We start from the raw sequence: 15,491 nt of genomic DNA on the forward strand, positions 1-15,491 counted from the left end.
ATACAATTCAAACTTGTTTACTGGAATATTTCTCTAGGTGTAAAGAGAAATATTCCCTTTGCTTCAAACAGAAATACTCCCACGTGAATATTCTCATATGCATAATCTGAAATACACATGAACGTAGGAAGTAGCATACTCCATCTAAACACTTATTTAATTCAGGAAGTAATATCCTGGATATTAGACCTTTATATGGGTCACTGAAGTATGTCAGCCAAAAATTATCCTTCTAGTCGTGCACCTACAGTGATGCAGCGAGATGGTCTATTTTACATATAAACTCCGTAAATGCTTATGAATGCCAACCAGAATGTACCTCTAACATCTCACCTAAAATGTTAAGTTTACCGTAGTACTAGTCAAATTAAGCAAAGTATCACAGATAACTGCAGAACCAAATGTCAAAAAAGACACCCTTGAAAATATGTCAGAATTTCAAACTTTGCAAGGAAGGATGCATGTTTGTTTCTGTCTGATATGCTACATGCAAATGTTCGCTCAGATTAAAGCAACTTCTAAGCTCTGGATGTTTTTCACAGATTAAAATGCATATGCTCTGGCTGGATTCCCTTCTCAATTCGCTGACAGTCAAACTCTCCTTGGCTCTGGTGCCTTAATTACTGTCCCTTACAAATACGCAGGGGGCACGTGCTCTTTGGCAGAGCATTACATTATTTAAACTAGCTGCACGTACTACAAACAGAAAACAATGAAATCTCCAATAAAAATGAAGTGATAACAATATTTTAAAAAACAATCTCTTATAACTCGTGGATTGAGTTTTGCAAATGAGCAGCCAGACAGCTTTTGGGGACATGAAGATATATAGCCCAAAAGGCTCATTTTAATCCAAGATAAAGGAATAGTAGCATTCTGATTATTCCCTGGTTGTTGAGTTGGCCAAATACTAAGACTACTATGTTAAAGCAGATGCTGAAAATTCAGAGTACCTACAGTAGTAACAAAGAGCCCAAATTACTTGAATGAAAAAAGTCAGTGTTCTTTACATTTCTACAATAGCTTCACAAAGAAAAAAGGGATGAGTGTGTCACAAAGTTAAGATACTTCCTTTTCAAAGGGGACGTTCCTCCCTTTTGCAACATAAAACTCTCTTTAAAAAGTAAATATTTGCCCATTCAAGATTTTAAAGAAGCAAATGTTAATTTTGTTCCTTGGATCTTTTTACACTCCTGACATGTTGATGAATTTTACATGCAGGTATGTTATTTGAGATTCCTTATTTTCATAAGTTAAACATGCATTAGGACTAAAAATGCATTATGATCTGCACAAAATTAAAAGCTATTGTGGAAATCTGGCCCTCAGGGGTTGATGCTTATACTTAAATAAAAGTGTTCATAAAATAAAGTGTTCATAGATCAGTACAAGGAACTAGGTATTATAACAGCACTTGAATATATTAGCTTATTTAATCTATCAAAATTGATTATTTTTGGGTGCAATAAAGCAGAAAATAAATATTCAGCAACCTCCTTAAAACACAAGCCACCCCTTGCTAGACTCAACACTCACCCAACAAAATGTCAACACTTAGTTTCATTCATTTCTTGACTAAGTTAAAAAAATAGAACAATCTCTCTGCTGTAAAGAAGTCAGAAGGATCACAATGAGCCAGAGTATTTTTTTTTTTTTTTTAAATATTATGGATTCTTATTTCAAATCTCTGGGTTTATCTTATGAATCATGTTTGCACATCAACCCTGTTGCACCCTTGAAAGAATCTCAAGATACCCCAAGGTGATTTGGCACCCTGGTTGAGAACCACAGTATATAGAGTATGGCTTACTGTAGACTAGTCTACTTTTGGCAAGCGTGAGGTTTAAAAGACACCTACAAATTGAGAAAATAGCTGCTCAATCCATGTTATTCCATATAAACTTACAATGTGAATATCTTGATTAATTTTCTAACCTCTGCTTCAGAATTCAACAAACAGTATTCAACTTAATCTACACATGTGCATGTACTATAAAATGGATACCACGACCCACCATTTTGGAAGACAGCAAGAACAGCGCATGTCCTAGTGCAGTGGGATCCTTCAGTCAAAAGGCAAATATACAAGGTCTGTAATTATTTACTCTTGGTGAAAGAACACAATATTGTCTGTAACACTCACCCCACCCCAAGGAATTTTATTTCATTTATACAAAGAGCATGTTGAAAGAGTAGACCTTACACAAACTCTGATTAAGAATGGAAATATTTAGATAGAAAATACCATCCCAATTACAGTGGACTTTTATGCATAGGAAATATAATCAGAAGGATATATCTGATTACATGTCTTCAGTAAATTCTCAATATGCATGTGTAAAATAGTAGATAGCACCGACTTCGCATGGGGAATCCTGAATTACTACTCAGCTTTATTACAGGAGGTACTTGCACCAGTACACTACAGAAACTAAAATGATGTATATAGCTGGGCAGTCCAATGAAAAGATTCTGTGTTGGTCAAGGCTAGTCCCATTACAGCAGCTGGCACAGTGATCAGCTGATCCTTTTAAAAGATGATTAAATACCCAAACACTCATTTTTCACCACAATTATGCCATTTCTATGTTGAACTACTTATTAGATTTTGCTTGTATACTGCATGCATCACAGAACATGTCATGTTATTTCACCTTAGGAGGAGGAAGTTGATGAAAAAAGCAAATCATACTAAGAACAGCAAGATGAAACGTACTATAGATATTTAAACAGAAAGGAGAAAGTAATTCATAAGTATAATGGCCTTTAAAGAAGATTCTACTCCCTTAATACTATATGGCTAAGCTGTGACCTCTACAGAGGAAGAAATCCACTAATAGCAGCGAGGTGGCTTAATGCTCTGGTGTTAATACATGGACTGTGGCCAGCTTCTCCAACTAACCTAAGATCAAGAGTTTCTACATGAGCGGAATGGAGTAAAGTACAAGCAGCATTCTTTTTTTATTTGTATTAATACAATATGTTAAGAAATGCATCTCATTTGGTGCAGGAAAATATACTCATAAAGGAGTGAAAGAGTTAAATGAAGTTAAGATTTAAAAATTCTTAGGCACCACTGAATGGTGTCTGGAATAAAGAGAAAAGGGAACATTTAACATTAAAATACACTTACGGAATGTTTTACGGTATGGTACTCAAAAAAGAAAACAAGTAAAAACATAAATTCAATCATTCATTTAATCATCATGCTATGTTCATACGATTCATCCAATAGTACACTGGTACTGTATATGCATCATTTATCAAATAGAAGCAAAAAAACCTCTAAGATTCCTGGCTGCCTTAGGATTTAGTCAAAATGAATGCAAACAATCACGTGGGATTCAGCCAAGCAATGACGTTAAATTCTGCTCTGTCAGAAGACAGCATCTGTCAAAGCCCACATTTAAACTGCTGCCTGCCTGTGCAGCAGCTGAGGAACTATGGAGTGGATTTTATAGACCAAAACCCTCAGTTAAAACTGCTCAAAACGGTTTCTGTTACTGCCTAGCAACAATGAAGGAAGGGAAGGAGGCAAATCCCATTAGTGAATGCAACTGAACCACTACACGCTAGCACTCACTGCTAGCATTATCACCAGAAATATGGATACTCAGGAGAGAAAACAGCACTGCATTGTCCGACAAGGGAAATACCAGATGTAAAAGCTTCAGTGCAACGATTGTCGGAGGCAGACAATCCTGGCTGGAACAGAAGCAGGAACTACTGGTCTTTTGTTTGGAAGATGAACAAAAAAATCCAAGACGAGGACGCTCCTGAGCAAAGGAGCTAACACAGCAACAGACAGACAGATGGACAGATTGGATATTGTGAAAAGCAATCGCAGGAAGCAGACTGCTGGGGGATGTGCGCATGTTCGATAGCATCTTTTTTGCTGAAGTGATGGCGTGCCAAAACTATTTTCAGTGGGTATAATCCTCTCACCATAAATGGCCTGACCAAGGAAGGTATGTCAAAACCTCGCGTGTGATAATCATTCAATTGCCTGTTACCTTTGCTGCCTACAGATAACGAGCATTGCTAACCTATGGAAGCCAGAGATAACATTCCCATAACAGTGAAAGAGAATTCCAGCATATATTTTCCACAATAAAGAACAGTGTCATTATCTTTATTAAAAAGAAAAATATTTAAATGTTACAGACTGTTCATAGGTTGGGGTAGGTAGTGCAGACTGATTAAAGGGACAATGCAGCTGTCTGCAACTATTGTGTGTAACTGAGAAATTAAACCTAAACATTTAGTTAAAAAAAAAAATCAGTTGGCAATCCTCTCAAACTAGGTCAGATTTAATCTGTACCTGAAGTAAAATCTTAAAAGCACTGGTAAAATGGCTATGATGTGACATGCTGAGAGCACTGAACCATCAAAACAGACCATGCAGTCAAATTACATTAGTTAAATAGTACCTTCAATCCTTTTACATTTGTTTCCCCCCCCCCATAGTGCTTTTAAACACAAGCAAAATGTCATCAGATTAAACATCATCAGCCATGCCTAATTTAGAACTAAAAAAAAAAAAAGCAAGGAAAGGAATGTAAATGATTTAAAGTGACCAGCAATACAATTAACAACCACAATTTAAAAGTAACATTAGGTTCGACCAACATCCTGAAAGGAAACCTTAATACAATATTATTCAAGATGGTGAGCATGTAAATTACAACACACCATCATTAAAAGTTGTCTACTTAATATACAACATATCGATTGTTTAACTTTGACTGAAAAGATGCCCACAAAAAAAAAAAAAGATCTTCATTCATTTTCATCTACTGTTTAAGATGGAAACCTTATTTAAAGTGCTTTATTGATGAAACAAAGCCAGAAAGCTCTAGTTATTATTTGCAATAAAAATTTAAAACCTGAATCTATAGCAATCTAATATACCCTCAGAGTCAAAGTGCTTATCTGCGAAATCTACCAATAAACCATAATAAATCATTAGTGTGTTAAATATAAATGTGCTTACTTAGCTCCAGGCTTTGCTAACATGCAATAAAACTAGTGCAACTCTGGAAAAAGCTTACATGCCTAATATAACAGAAGATGAAATTCAAACATGCAACTGGCACAGAGTAAGATGCATTAATAAAACCCAAATATTTAAATGCGAAAACAACTTTTCTGAAATTTCCATTCTATGAAAAATAAAGAATTCGAATCTCAGCAGATGCTAAGAAGCAAACATTTAATTTAGTTCATTTCATGCTTTAGGTCATTCTACTTTTTAAACAAGTGAACATGAAACAACAGTTTAAATACTTTTAGTTTCGTAAAAAGGATTATAGTGGTTAAGATTGTCAACTCAGATGAGGCCCTGCAGAACCTAAGTCCTGCTCGCATTTATCAGCGGTATACCAACTCTGAGGCCACCTTCTGAACTTCTCTCCCTTATTAAAAGCTATGCCCACAAATCAAATAAAAATATGAAAAGCCAGGGTATTCAGTATTAAACCTAATTCTTCAAATCTGTGGAGCTGTAATTAGAATACAACAAAAAGTACAGAGAAGCCGAAACACAAATAGAGCAAGGTCTAGAACTAATAATTATGGAGGCATTCTACATTTTAAAAAATTATTTGCTTTCTTATAATACAGAAATTTAATGTACAATCCTTGACGCAAGTAAGGATTAAAATACATAGCTGCATACCGTAGCACACATTCAAATGACAAAGTGACTGGTAGTAGTGGTAAACTCCATTTACCACTAGGCACAATGTGTGTGCTCATAAGCTTTATGAAATGGAATATAATACTATGCAACAAGGAAGCATTTGGTAATATTCTACTGAACAAATGGTTGGAAACGACAATCTTTCCCCCCATCTGAAGCCCAAAAACCTTTCATACTACTTTTTAAATGGATATTGTCAGTTTATCACAAAATCGTTTAAACCAAACCAAATTTTAACCTGTTATGATTTTGTTTACAATTTCTTTTGTGAAAGGGCAATTACTAACTATAACTTAAGAGATGCAATGCTTTTTTCAAATGCAAGTTCTTTTTTCCAAATGGAACAATGTGAACATTACATTATAATTTACTCTTCCAATAGATATATGCATGAGGCTAGGGATTTCCCACCCCCCCCCCCAATTAAAATCAACAGTTGTTATGAAAAAGTTGCACTGGGGGGGTAGGGGGAGGGGAGACAAAAAACCCCCCAAACCCTACACATTTAAAAGTAGAGTCACTTTCTATTTACAATAAGGTGTCCAAAGGCAGACTCACGTGACTAAGAAATTTAAACACATTACATGAACATTTAATTGTTGAAGTCTTTCAGATTCTATAAAAACTCACTTCATGCACTGTTTTGGGAATTTAAGGGCAAAATTCCTCTGTGGTTCTAATATTTTTTTTTTAAATGAACAGAACTCATTACTTCAGGGGTATTTATCATCCTTTTCTATTTTCTTTTTTTAAAATTGCAGCGGATCCCTAAACTTTTTTATGCAATATGACTTTTTACCACACTTTCTCAAAAGTTATACTTGGCAAATGTTTTGTGATTTTAAAATGCATTATATTGTAACACTGAAATTAGCCACCAAAATTGACTTTTATTGAATTATAAAACACCACTAAGAAAATGCAACAACCTGAAACCAAGCTTTTAGAATCTGTTTCTACTCAGATATATATGCTCATTCATTCCGCAGAGTTCAGATGGATACTTACACTTGTAGGGTGTCTATTATATAGTTGCCTGTGTGTAAAATTTAACTCAAACTATTGATTTTCTCACTCCAAGACTGCCTGCATATTGCAGAGAAGCCAAAAAGCTTTTGGATTTGCAGATCAGCACCGTACAAACTTCAGGACTTATTTCTTTTCCATACACATATATAATAGCTACACTGGCACCACACAATTGCAAGTTAGTACTCAAATTAGATACGTTAGAACTTACAGTTTTAACATCTGAATTACAGGTCTGTATGATATTCATTATAAAATACTGTTTTATAGAACTTCTCTATGAACTAGAAATAGCTCATTGTCAGGTAAACAGTAGCCACGAAATTTAATAATTCTGATCTAATTAAAGGTAGTGAGTTTAAGTTCAGCATTTCTGTTTTATTTTTTTAATATGTTAGTACATGAGTGTATTACTGAGTAAATATATATTTATTCCATGAACAGATTTATGGAACTGCATGGCCTTTTCAGATACATATGCATTGTTACAAAAGTCATGGTTAAAATCCACGCTTACTTGCTCCTCCTAGTGGAGGTTAGTTAGATAAACCAGTTTTGATTCAGTACTGCATTCCCAAGTATCTGAATGAGTTTTCTTCTATATAAATGTATATTATTTCAACTTGAATTCAAAGCTGATTTACACTAACTTGTGGGTATACAAATGTACAAAGAGCTGTTGTTTTTTGTTTTTTTTAAACAGTCTTATTACTTCAACAGTAGTGGGCACAAATATGCATGTAACATACATATGTGCATGATAAAAGTTCAAAATTCTTTAAATTGTACGATACATACAGATTAATAATTCAGTATCAGTGTGCCAAGTTACATTTTTGCAGCTCAGAACTTGTAATTACCCTTCCAGTGTCACTACCTTTATTTTTTAAAATGAAGAATCAATCCAAATTGTTATCTTCTTTGAAAGCCAATAAGTAATTAAATAAATTACAAATTTACATTTAAAAAAAGCATTTTCCATGGGAGTCCTGCAAATTGGCTTTTTTCCCTGTGTAAAACCCTAGGGTCTAGAAATAAATTAGAGCAAATTGAAAATCACAAACGAATTTGTACTGTGCAATGAAAGGCTCATTTATGAGATGTGATCAGCTTTTAATATGCAGCATCATGAAGATGCCATATCGACTCTGGTCCTGAATCTAAAAAAAAATTTAGGGGAAAGTCATGTAGCATAAAGCTCGTTTAACCAGTTTGGCAAATTTTGTATAGTTCCAGCTGCCACTATAACACTGCCTAAAATCAGAATGTTATAACCACAACATTCACAAGCTAGTTAGTTTAGAAACTACGAACGCTTTAAAAAAAATACTTACTCCAGAGTTTACTATAAAAATTAGTTCCAGATTTCTGTGTAATGTTTTTCTTCATATTTACATGTACACAACTGAAATTTCTCTCTCAACAGAAAATTACAGGCTTGATTTTGGTATTAACCACTTAATGCCTAAATAAGGAAAAAGAAAGGGTTCTCTTTCGTGTACTTCCTCATTGTGAAGGAAAGGTTAAAGGTGAGCAAAAGGTGACTGAAAATGAAATCGTTTGTTAACAGCTGAGGAATCTATAGTGAGGTTACTGGACCCTGAAAATTAATTTTGACAGGTGCATCTTCTCATTGACTTTCTGAACACAGTAGGGGCCAACGGAAACATGCCAAGCAGTGTACTGTGACTAACAGAACTCAGCTATAATCAACCTTGTGCCGTCTGTCCCACTACCGATACATGACAATTTTACAAAAAGGGCCTCTGACTGTGAGCAGTACTACTCGCTGCATATCAAATCAATTTTAATTAATGCCAATAAACCTTCCATCTGGTATCAAGGCCTTTTCACTTGGCCTCTCAAAAATTGTTGAAGAGTTTTACATTCACTATGCATAAAACTGATTTAAGTAAACTCCACATTTTTTGATCCAAGATGAGCATGTCAGCCTCTGCTGCCCAGTGGGAAGAAAAGACAAATCATTAACATCAAGAATGTACTACTCGTATCATTTATAATTAAAAAGTAGTGAATGTTTGAAGCAGCCAATTCATCAAGTAAATTTTAACCTGAAGTTTTGCTTCTAATGCAGGATTTAATGTTCTGTTCAGATTATAATTATACCACAGATAATCATTTATAAATTTGGATACTAACATATTATTTTATTTATAATGGTAACTTTTGATATTAAAACTATACAGACTTAAAGTGATTTATAAAAAAATGTTTGTTTTTTTTTCATCCTTCCAGAGTGAGCCATTTGTAAAAAATTAGTCTAAGTGAATAGCAGAAGATGAATACCAAAGAATAGCAGTGGATTGAAACAGCAAAACATTTTCTTCAACCATTATCTCATATCCTATTACTGGATACTTACAACATGCTTCAGTGGAGAAGACGACACTGCTGCTTTGCAAAAATGACCTGGAATACCAAAAGGTCCTTGTTTCGAACCCACCTTATTGGCCTGCTCTCTCTTGTATTTCTTTTTGCTATGTTTCTGTTTTTTAATCATCACGACTGGCTTCCAGGTAGGGCTGGATTCAAGGAAAACCCTGTGGCTTATACCATACGAGGATTTAGGTCTACAAAAAGTGAAATGAACCACAGCTCTCTAAGGAACATTTGGAAGGATGCAGTTCCTCAGACTTTTAGGCCTCAAACAGTCACTAATTCCAACAACACAGATCTGTCACCACAAGGAGTAACTGGCTTAGAGAACACACTCAGTGCCAATGGAAGCATTTACAATGAAAAAGGTACTGGGCACCCAACCTCATATCATTTTCGGTATATCATAAATGAACCTGAAAAATGCCAGGAGAAAAGTCCTTTTCTAATACTCCTCATAGCAGCAGAGCCAGGACAAGTGGAAGCTAGACAAGCTATTCGGCACACCTGGGGTAACGAAAGCCTGGCACCAGGTATCCAAATTGTTCGCATTTTTCTTCTGGGTCTAAGTATTAAGCTAAATGGATACCTCCAACGTGCCATCCTAGAGGAAAGCAGACAATACCATGATATTATTCAACAAGAATATTTAGACACTTATTATAATTTAACCATTAAAACTCTTATGGGAATGAACTGGGTTGCTACCTACTGCGCAAATGTTCCCTACGTTATGAAAACTGACAGCGACATGTTTGTCAACACTGAATATTTAATACATAAGCTTCTGAAGCCAGAACTGCCTCCAAGGCACAAATATTTTACTGGTTATCTAATGAGAGGGTACGCACCTAACAGGAACAAAGATAGCAAGTGGTATATGCCACCTGATCTGTATCCAAGTGAGCGTTACCCAGTATTCTGCTCTGGAACTGGTTATGTTTTTTCTGGAGATTTGGCAGAAAAGATATTTAAGGTCTCCTTAAGCATCAGACGTTTGCATCTGGAGGATGTATATGTTGGGATCTGTCTTGCCAAGCTGCGAATTGACCCTATGCCCCCACCAAATGAGTTTGTCTTCAATCACTGGCGAGTTTCTTACTCCAGCTGTAAATATAGCCACCTAATTACCTCCCATCAGTTCCAGCCTAGTGAACTGATCAAATACTGGAACCACTTACAACAAAATAAGCACAATGCCTGTGCCAATGCAGCAAAAGAAAAAGCTGGCAGGTATCGTCATCGTAAACTGCACTAAAAAGGACAATACTTCTTCTATAAAAAAAGTATTCCATGTGCAATTTGTAAATATTGCTGACAGCATGAACAGTAAAAATGGATGATCTTAAATGGGACAGTATTTAGTTAAGCCCCATCACATAATGGGGTTTTGAAAATTATTTTTTTAATTTAAAGAAAAAAATATTCTTGAAAACAGTACTATTACAACACCAGAACCAAAAGGTTTTCCAAACTAATTTGAAAAAGATGGTATACAAGGGTTTTTGTGTTAATGTGCAATAATAAGCATGCACACTTTGGTGGTACAATTGCTATTTTATGTGCCAATAAAATATAATTGAGAATATTTCCCACATTAACTTTTCTTTAAAGAAACATCTTCATTCTTATAGTCCAAGTCTTTCCTTTCATTAATGATTTTCTTTTATCTAGAACTGCTGTAAATAAACCCACTAATGACAAGCTAAGGAATTTTTTTTTTAAATGTGCACAAAAAGGAAAGATTCTTTTCAATTTAGAACCATATTAAAATATGGTTTCATATACACTAGGAGTTTATTAATGTAACATTACAATTTTATGACATGAATGAATTTTAAGGAACCAACCATGTACTTTATTATGGCCAGATTTCTACTTTGCAAAATATGATTTTTGGTCTTAAAAAACCCTCAGTTTAGAAAGATACTATTGTGCATCAGAGCTTGCAATGAGTTAAGGTCATATTTTAAAAGTGAGCCATCACCGAAGGTTACTTCAAACTTTAAGTTTCAGTCTAAGGAAGGTACCAACATTTGGTGCATACAAAAAGAAATCTGTTGATGCACTCCTTGCTTGAACAGTGACATCTTCTACACAGTTAAAAGTACTATATCAAAACAAGCTTTCCAAACCTTTGGATAGGTGTCATTTGTAAAAGAAAAGCCAAAAGTGTATCAATATTGTGCAAAAAGAATAGGACTAATTGAATGATCATGGTTACATTAAGGCAAAATAAACCTAAAAGCCTATTTTAAATATACCCCAAGTGATAATTTGACATTTCTGGACAACAAAATGGTTGGAAATACAAAATTGGTTGCCTGGTTTTATGAAAAAACAGTATTTTGTACCACTAAAAACAAAAAGGTAACAAAAGTAATTTCAATGCATTTACAGATTATACTTCTCCTAATGTACAGTATATGAAAAGTGTTTTCTAACAAAGTTGTATCATCCAGGTCACTGTTTGTTATTCTAGGATTTCTCCACCTCTTCAGTTTTGGTAGAAGCCCATTTTGGGTCCTCAATTAGTACCTTTACAGGGTAAATATTTGAGCTTCTATTTAATTAAAATTATTTTAAGTAGATATTTTATTTTTATTTTAGTTAAAATAGATATTATTTATGCTTACTACCTGAAAGCCACTCAAACCTGTTTTTATGAATGGTAAAAATTATTTAATGTTGAAACTGCTCAAAACATATTGGCTTGCCCTACTGCCCAAGACTTATTGGCTTGCCCTACTTTTTGTATTTTCTGATTGTCAAATTAGGTGCACCATATACAGTGTTTTTTGGGTCAATTTCTCCATTACAAGTCTATGCTAATAACATTTAATCTTAGCAGCCTTTGATATGGTTGACCACAGAGCAATTTTATATCCAGGAACCACTAGGTATGAATGGATTGTTTGGGTTTACTTAAAACTCTCAGGGAACATTATGAGCTCTTGTGGAAGAGGAGCAATTTGCCTATTATTTACCTTTCAGGTGTTCCTCTTATGTTCTACCTTATCATTCTTGTGTATTAACCTAGATACTTATATGGTGCAACAGCCACAGTATTTGCTCACTTTCACAATACTTAAAGAGAGAGGGAGAGAGAGAGAACAACAATCTCTTATTTCCAGATGTCTGGGGGAAAAAAATGCTCGACTGGTTTATGTTTATTTGTGAAGCAGAATGAGTATATTGTGTGAATGACCTAATTAAGAAAAGGCTACGGTAAGGAAATAAATTTTACATTATGTTCTAGTGATATCCATTGCCCTTCATATGATACATTCTCAAGTGTTAAAGATGTTAGGGCTCTTTTACCAGTGCACTGATAAATACCTATTTCTGGTTTTCTTAAAATTCAGACCTAACAGTTTCTTGTTAGGACAGAGATATCCTGGATGAAAGCTACCTAGTTTAAGATTAACGTACCAAGATGGATGTAATGCTACTGGCTATTGGGAAGACATCTGGAGAGACTGCAGGGAGCCAACTGTTCCACATCATTAGAGGGATATGTTCCAACTTGGTTGAGAGTGATATGTAATCATTGTTTCATAATTCATTCAGTACTGTTCCTTGATCTTTAGCTAGAGGCCTTTTCCCTATAAGCAGCTGACCAAAAGGATATTCATCTTCCTTTCAAAGGAGGGCATCAACACTTATACCCATTCTCAGCAATTCCAGGCTGGGCCAGTATAATGTACTAATTTGGATTGCTCAAAAAATTCAGCTAATGCAGAACACTCTTCTTTTCGTGTTATTCAAGGCAGACAGTGACAACATCTCACTACTGAAATTCTACTGGCTACTGGGTACAATTCCAAGGGGTTAATAGCTAAACCTTAAGTGGCTTGGCACTTGAACTCTAAGGTTTGGCAGACAGGCACCCCCTAGAGGACTCATATTTGGAACATGGCTCCTGCTTTCAGCCTGGCAGAGTTTAAGACAGGTTACAATACCTATCAGTTTAGTTTAACAAAATCTTTGCCAGTTAAAATGCCAACAATCTGGTGCACTGTGTAAGAGCTGCTTAATTTTGTAAGCCATACTGAATGACCATCATAATTTTCACAAATTTGTATTAGTGCCTGCTTCTAGCTTGAAGGCACATTATAAATACAAATAAATATTTGAATTATTGGCAAGATAGTTGCAGTCTACTGAAGTCTTTTGTCTAGGTGGAAGGAACAAAGGGGGAAACAGTATATTAAAAACTATTACAGGTTAAATTAATAAAAATGACCTCTCCCCTGAAAATAAATAAAAAGCTACCCTTCTAGCTTATGTTACTATCCACTGTAAAGATTGTCTCTCCTAATCCTAGTAAAAATGAACCTGAAAAATGTTAATTTTCAGGCATTTATAATAGTGCAGTACTAATTATTTATGGCACAACAGTAAGCATTGCAGGAGTGTGTTTTGGAAGGGGGAAATATGTTTTGCTTTTCAAAAGATGCTTATTAGATTAAAAGGATTCAGTTCTTATATTATGTCAGCTTTCTAAAAGAGGCAAGACAGAAAATAACTTTTTTCAGGAATTGAAGTTTGAATACTTATGGCAGGGATTTATTACTGGAGGAACATCGCCCACGTGCAATCTAGACATGATAAAGTTTGCATTTAATGCAAAATATTATTTTAATTGTAAGTGAAATTACTTATTGATAAGTGTTTTTTAAAAGTTCGGAAAAAAGTGGCAAAGTTCATATAGATGAACTTAAAACTATGAGACAAAAGGAACAGCATTAGGAAACTCCAGGAATGAAGCAGGCAGTCCTAAATAGCAAGCAAGGATAATCAGAGAAGAAATTTTGCTTTTTTTGTCTAATGGTTGAAACTTCCAATAAAAAGCAAATAAAAGAACACATATTAAGCTGTGTAAAGAAAAATTATTAAAAATGACATCTATGGACAACAGAATTTCCCCCCGGACATCTTCTGTTAAATCTGTGAATTGTTCCCTTCCAGCTCACACATCAATAGATCTGTTTATGGGAAAACAGTCTTACAGTTACAGCATGGGTTAGGGAGCCATGGGACTTTGATGCTGCTTCCATAGATGTCCTGTGCAATTTTGGACAAGCCTCAGAGTTGCTCTGTGTTAGTTTCCATTTACATAGTAAGGATAAAAATACTTCCCAGTCTTGATGGAAGTTGAGAGGAGAATTCAATTTTGTTTTAGATGCTTTGAGATCCTTAAATATAAAAAAGTTCTATACAATAGCAAGGAATTCTTAACTAGATTCAAAGTATTAATTACATTCCATGGTGGTGGTGTATGTACAAAGAGAACAGACAGCCCCGACTTTCAGCACTAAGAGTAAACTTGTTGGGTTAAGAATTAAAAAAATAACCTTCCCCACACCCCTTTCTTCAAAATGTAGTAAGTATAAATGAGGAATTGAACAATGGTATATTTTACAAGTCAGTTATGTTTCAAAGTATATACTCATACCAAGCCAGCCAGTATATTGTGTGATCTTAACTATTTCAGGCACTTATGCCAAAAAATTGTAGCAAAAGAGTTACTATTTTAAATAGCAATTACCTCAAATTACCCCATCCTGAAGTACACTAAACCACTTGCTTCAGCATGAAACTATCACACAAGCCAGAAATGGAATTAAGATTTATGGCTATAGTTAAGCATTGGCTATGCAAACATAATCAGGCGGGGGGGGGGGTAATACAAATGAGTTTTGTTTTTGTTATTGATAAATATTTGTTCTTAGAAGAATCCATAACCTTCAAAAAGGAGTTTGAGAACCAGTACTTTTGCCAAACTCTGAACATATCAATTTTCTTAGTCTACATCGGGGTGTCAAACATATGGTCTGGGCCCACAGAAGTCCAGTCAGCTCTTGGAAATAGGGAGTGGCATGTCCTACCAAAGAATTCAGAGTCCCTGGACCCCATTAGGCATGGCCACCAGTGGCAGGCCTCTGGACCTGTCATCACCTACCCACAGACCCACTGCAACTGGCCCTTGCCCAGGAGGAGCTCCCACTGTCTGGATCTGAGCCAAGGTGGGTTTGACATCCTTGATCTACATCGTCTCTGCTATATTTTATATACAAATTAATTTATCCTTTTAAAAGAACATCACAGAATATGAACCCTGAGACATTACAGTACCTTATATTAATGAATATATACAGGTCTTCATCCTTGTAAATTATGGTTTGGACAGAGAAAAAGTTTATGACTAGACAGTATGTACTATTGCCCTGGATGAGTCTAGAGCAGTGGTTCTCAACCTTTTTTGGACCTGAGGAATATATACATGGCTTGGGAATTGAATGGAACCTGATTTCAAAAGTTAAATTTGTGCATTACAGTGCTCACTTCCTTGTAGAGGGGC

At 35.1% G+C, this 15,491-nt stretch overlaps 2 protein-coding genes across 2 annotated transcripts in view; one reads left to right on the top strand and one right to left on the bottom strand.

Moving 5' to 3' along the window:
- Positions 1-15,491, bottom strand: part of CDC73 (cell division cycle 73) — a 157,576-nt gene that overhangs the window by 59,998 nt on the left and 82,087 nt on the right. The gene's annotated exons all lie outside the window — the stretch shown is intronic.
- LOC109307060 (beta-1,3-galactosyltransferase 2) lies at positions 3,399-11,348 on the top strand. The gene is made up of 2 exons (XM_019530706.1): positions 3,399-3,968; positions 8,987-11,348. Exon 2 carries the CDS (start codon positions 9,117-9,119, stop codon positions 10,383-10,385), a length of 1,269 nt encoding a protein of 422 aa, XP_019386251.1. The 5' UTR covers positions 3,399-3,968; positions 8,987-9,116; the 3' UTR covers positions 10,386-11,348.

This window comes from Crocodylus porosus, unplaced genomic scaffold (genome assembly GCF_001723895.1).
Source record: "Crocodylus porosus isolate Cpor-Errol unplaced genomic scaffold, CroPor_comp1, whole genome shotgun sequence".
Classification (NCBI taxonomy): domain Eukaryota; kingdom Metazoa; phylum Chordata; order Crocodylia; family Crocodylidae; genus Crocodylus; species Crocodylus porosus.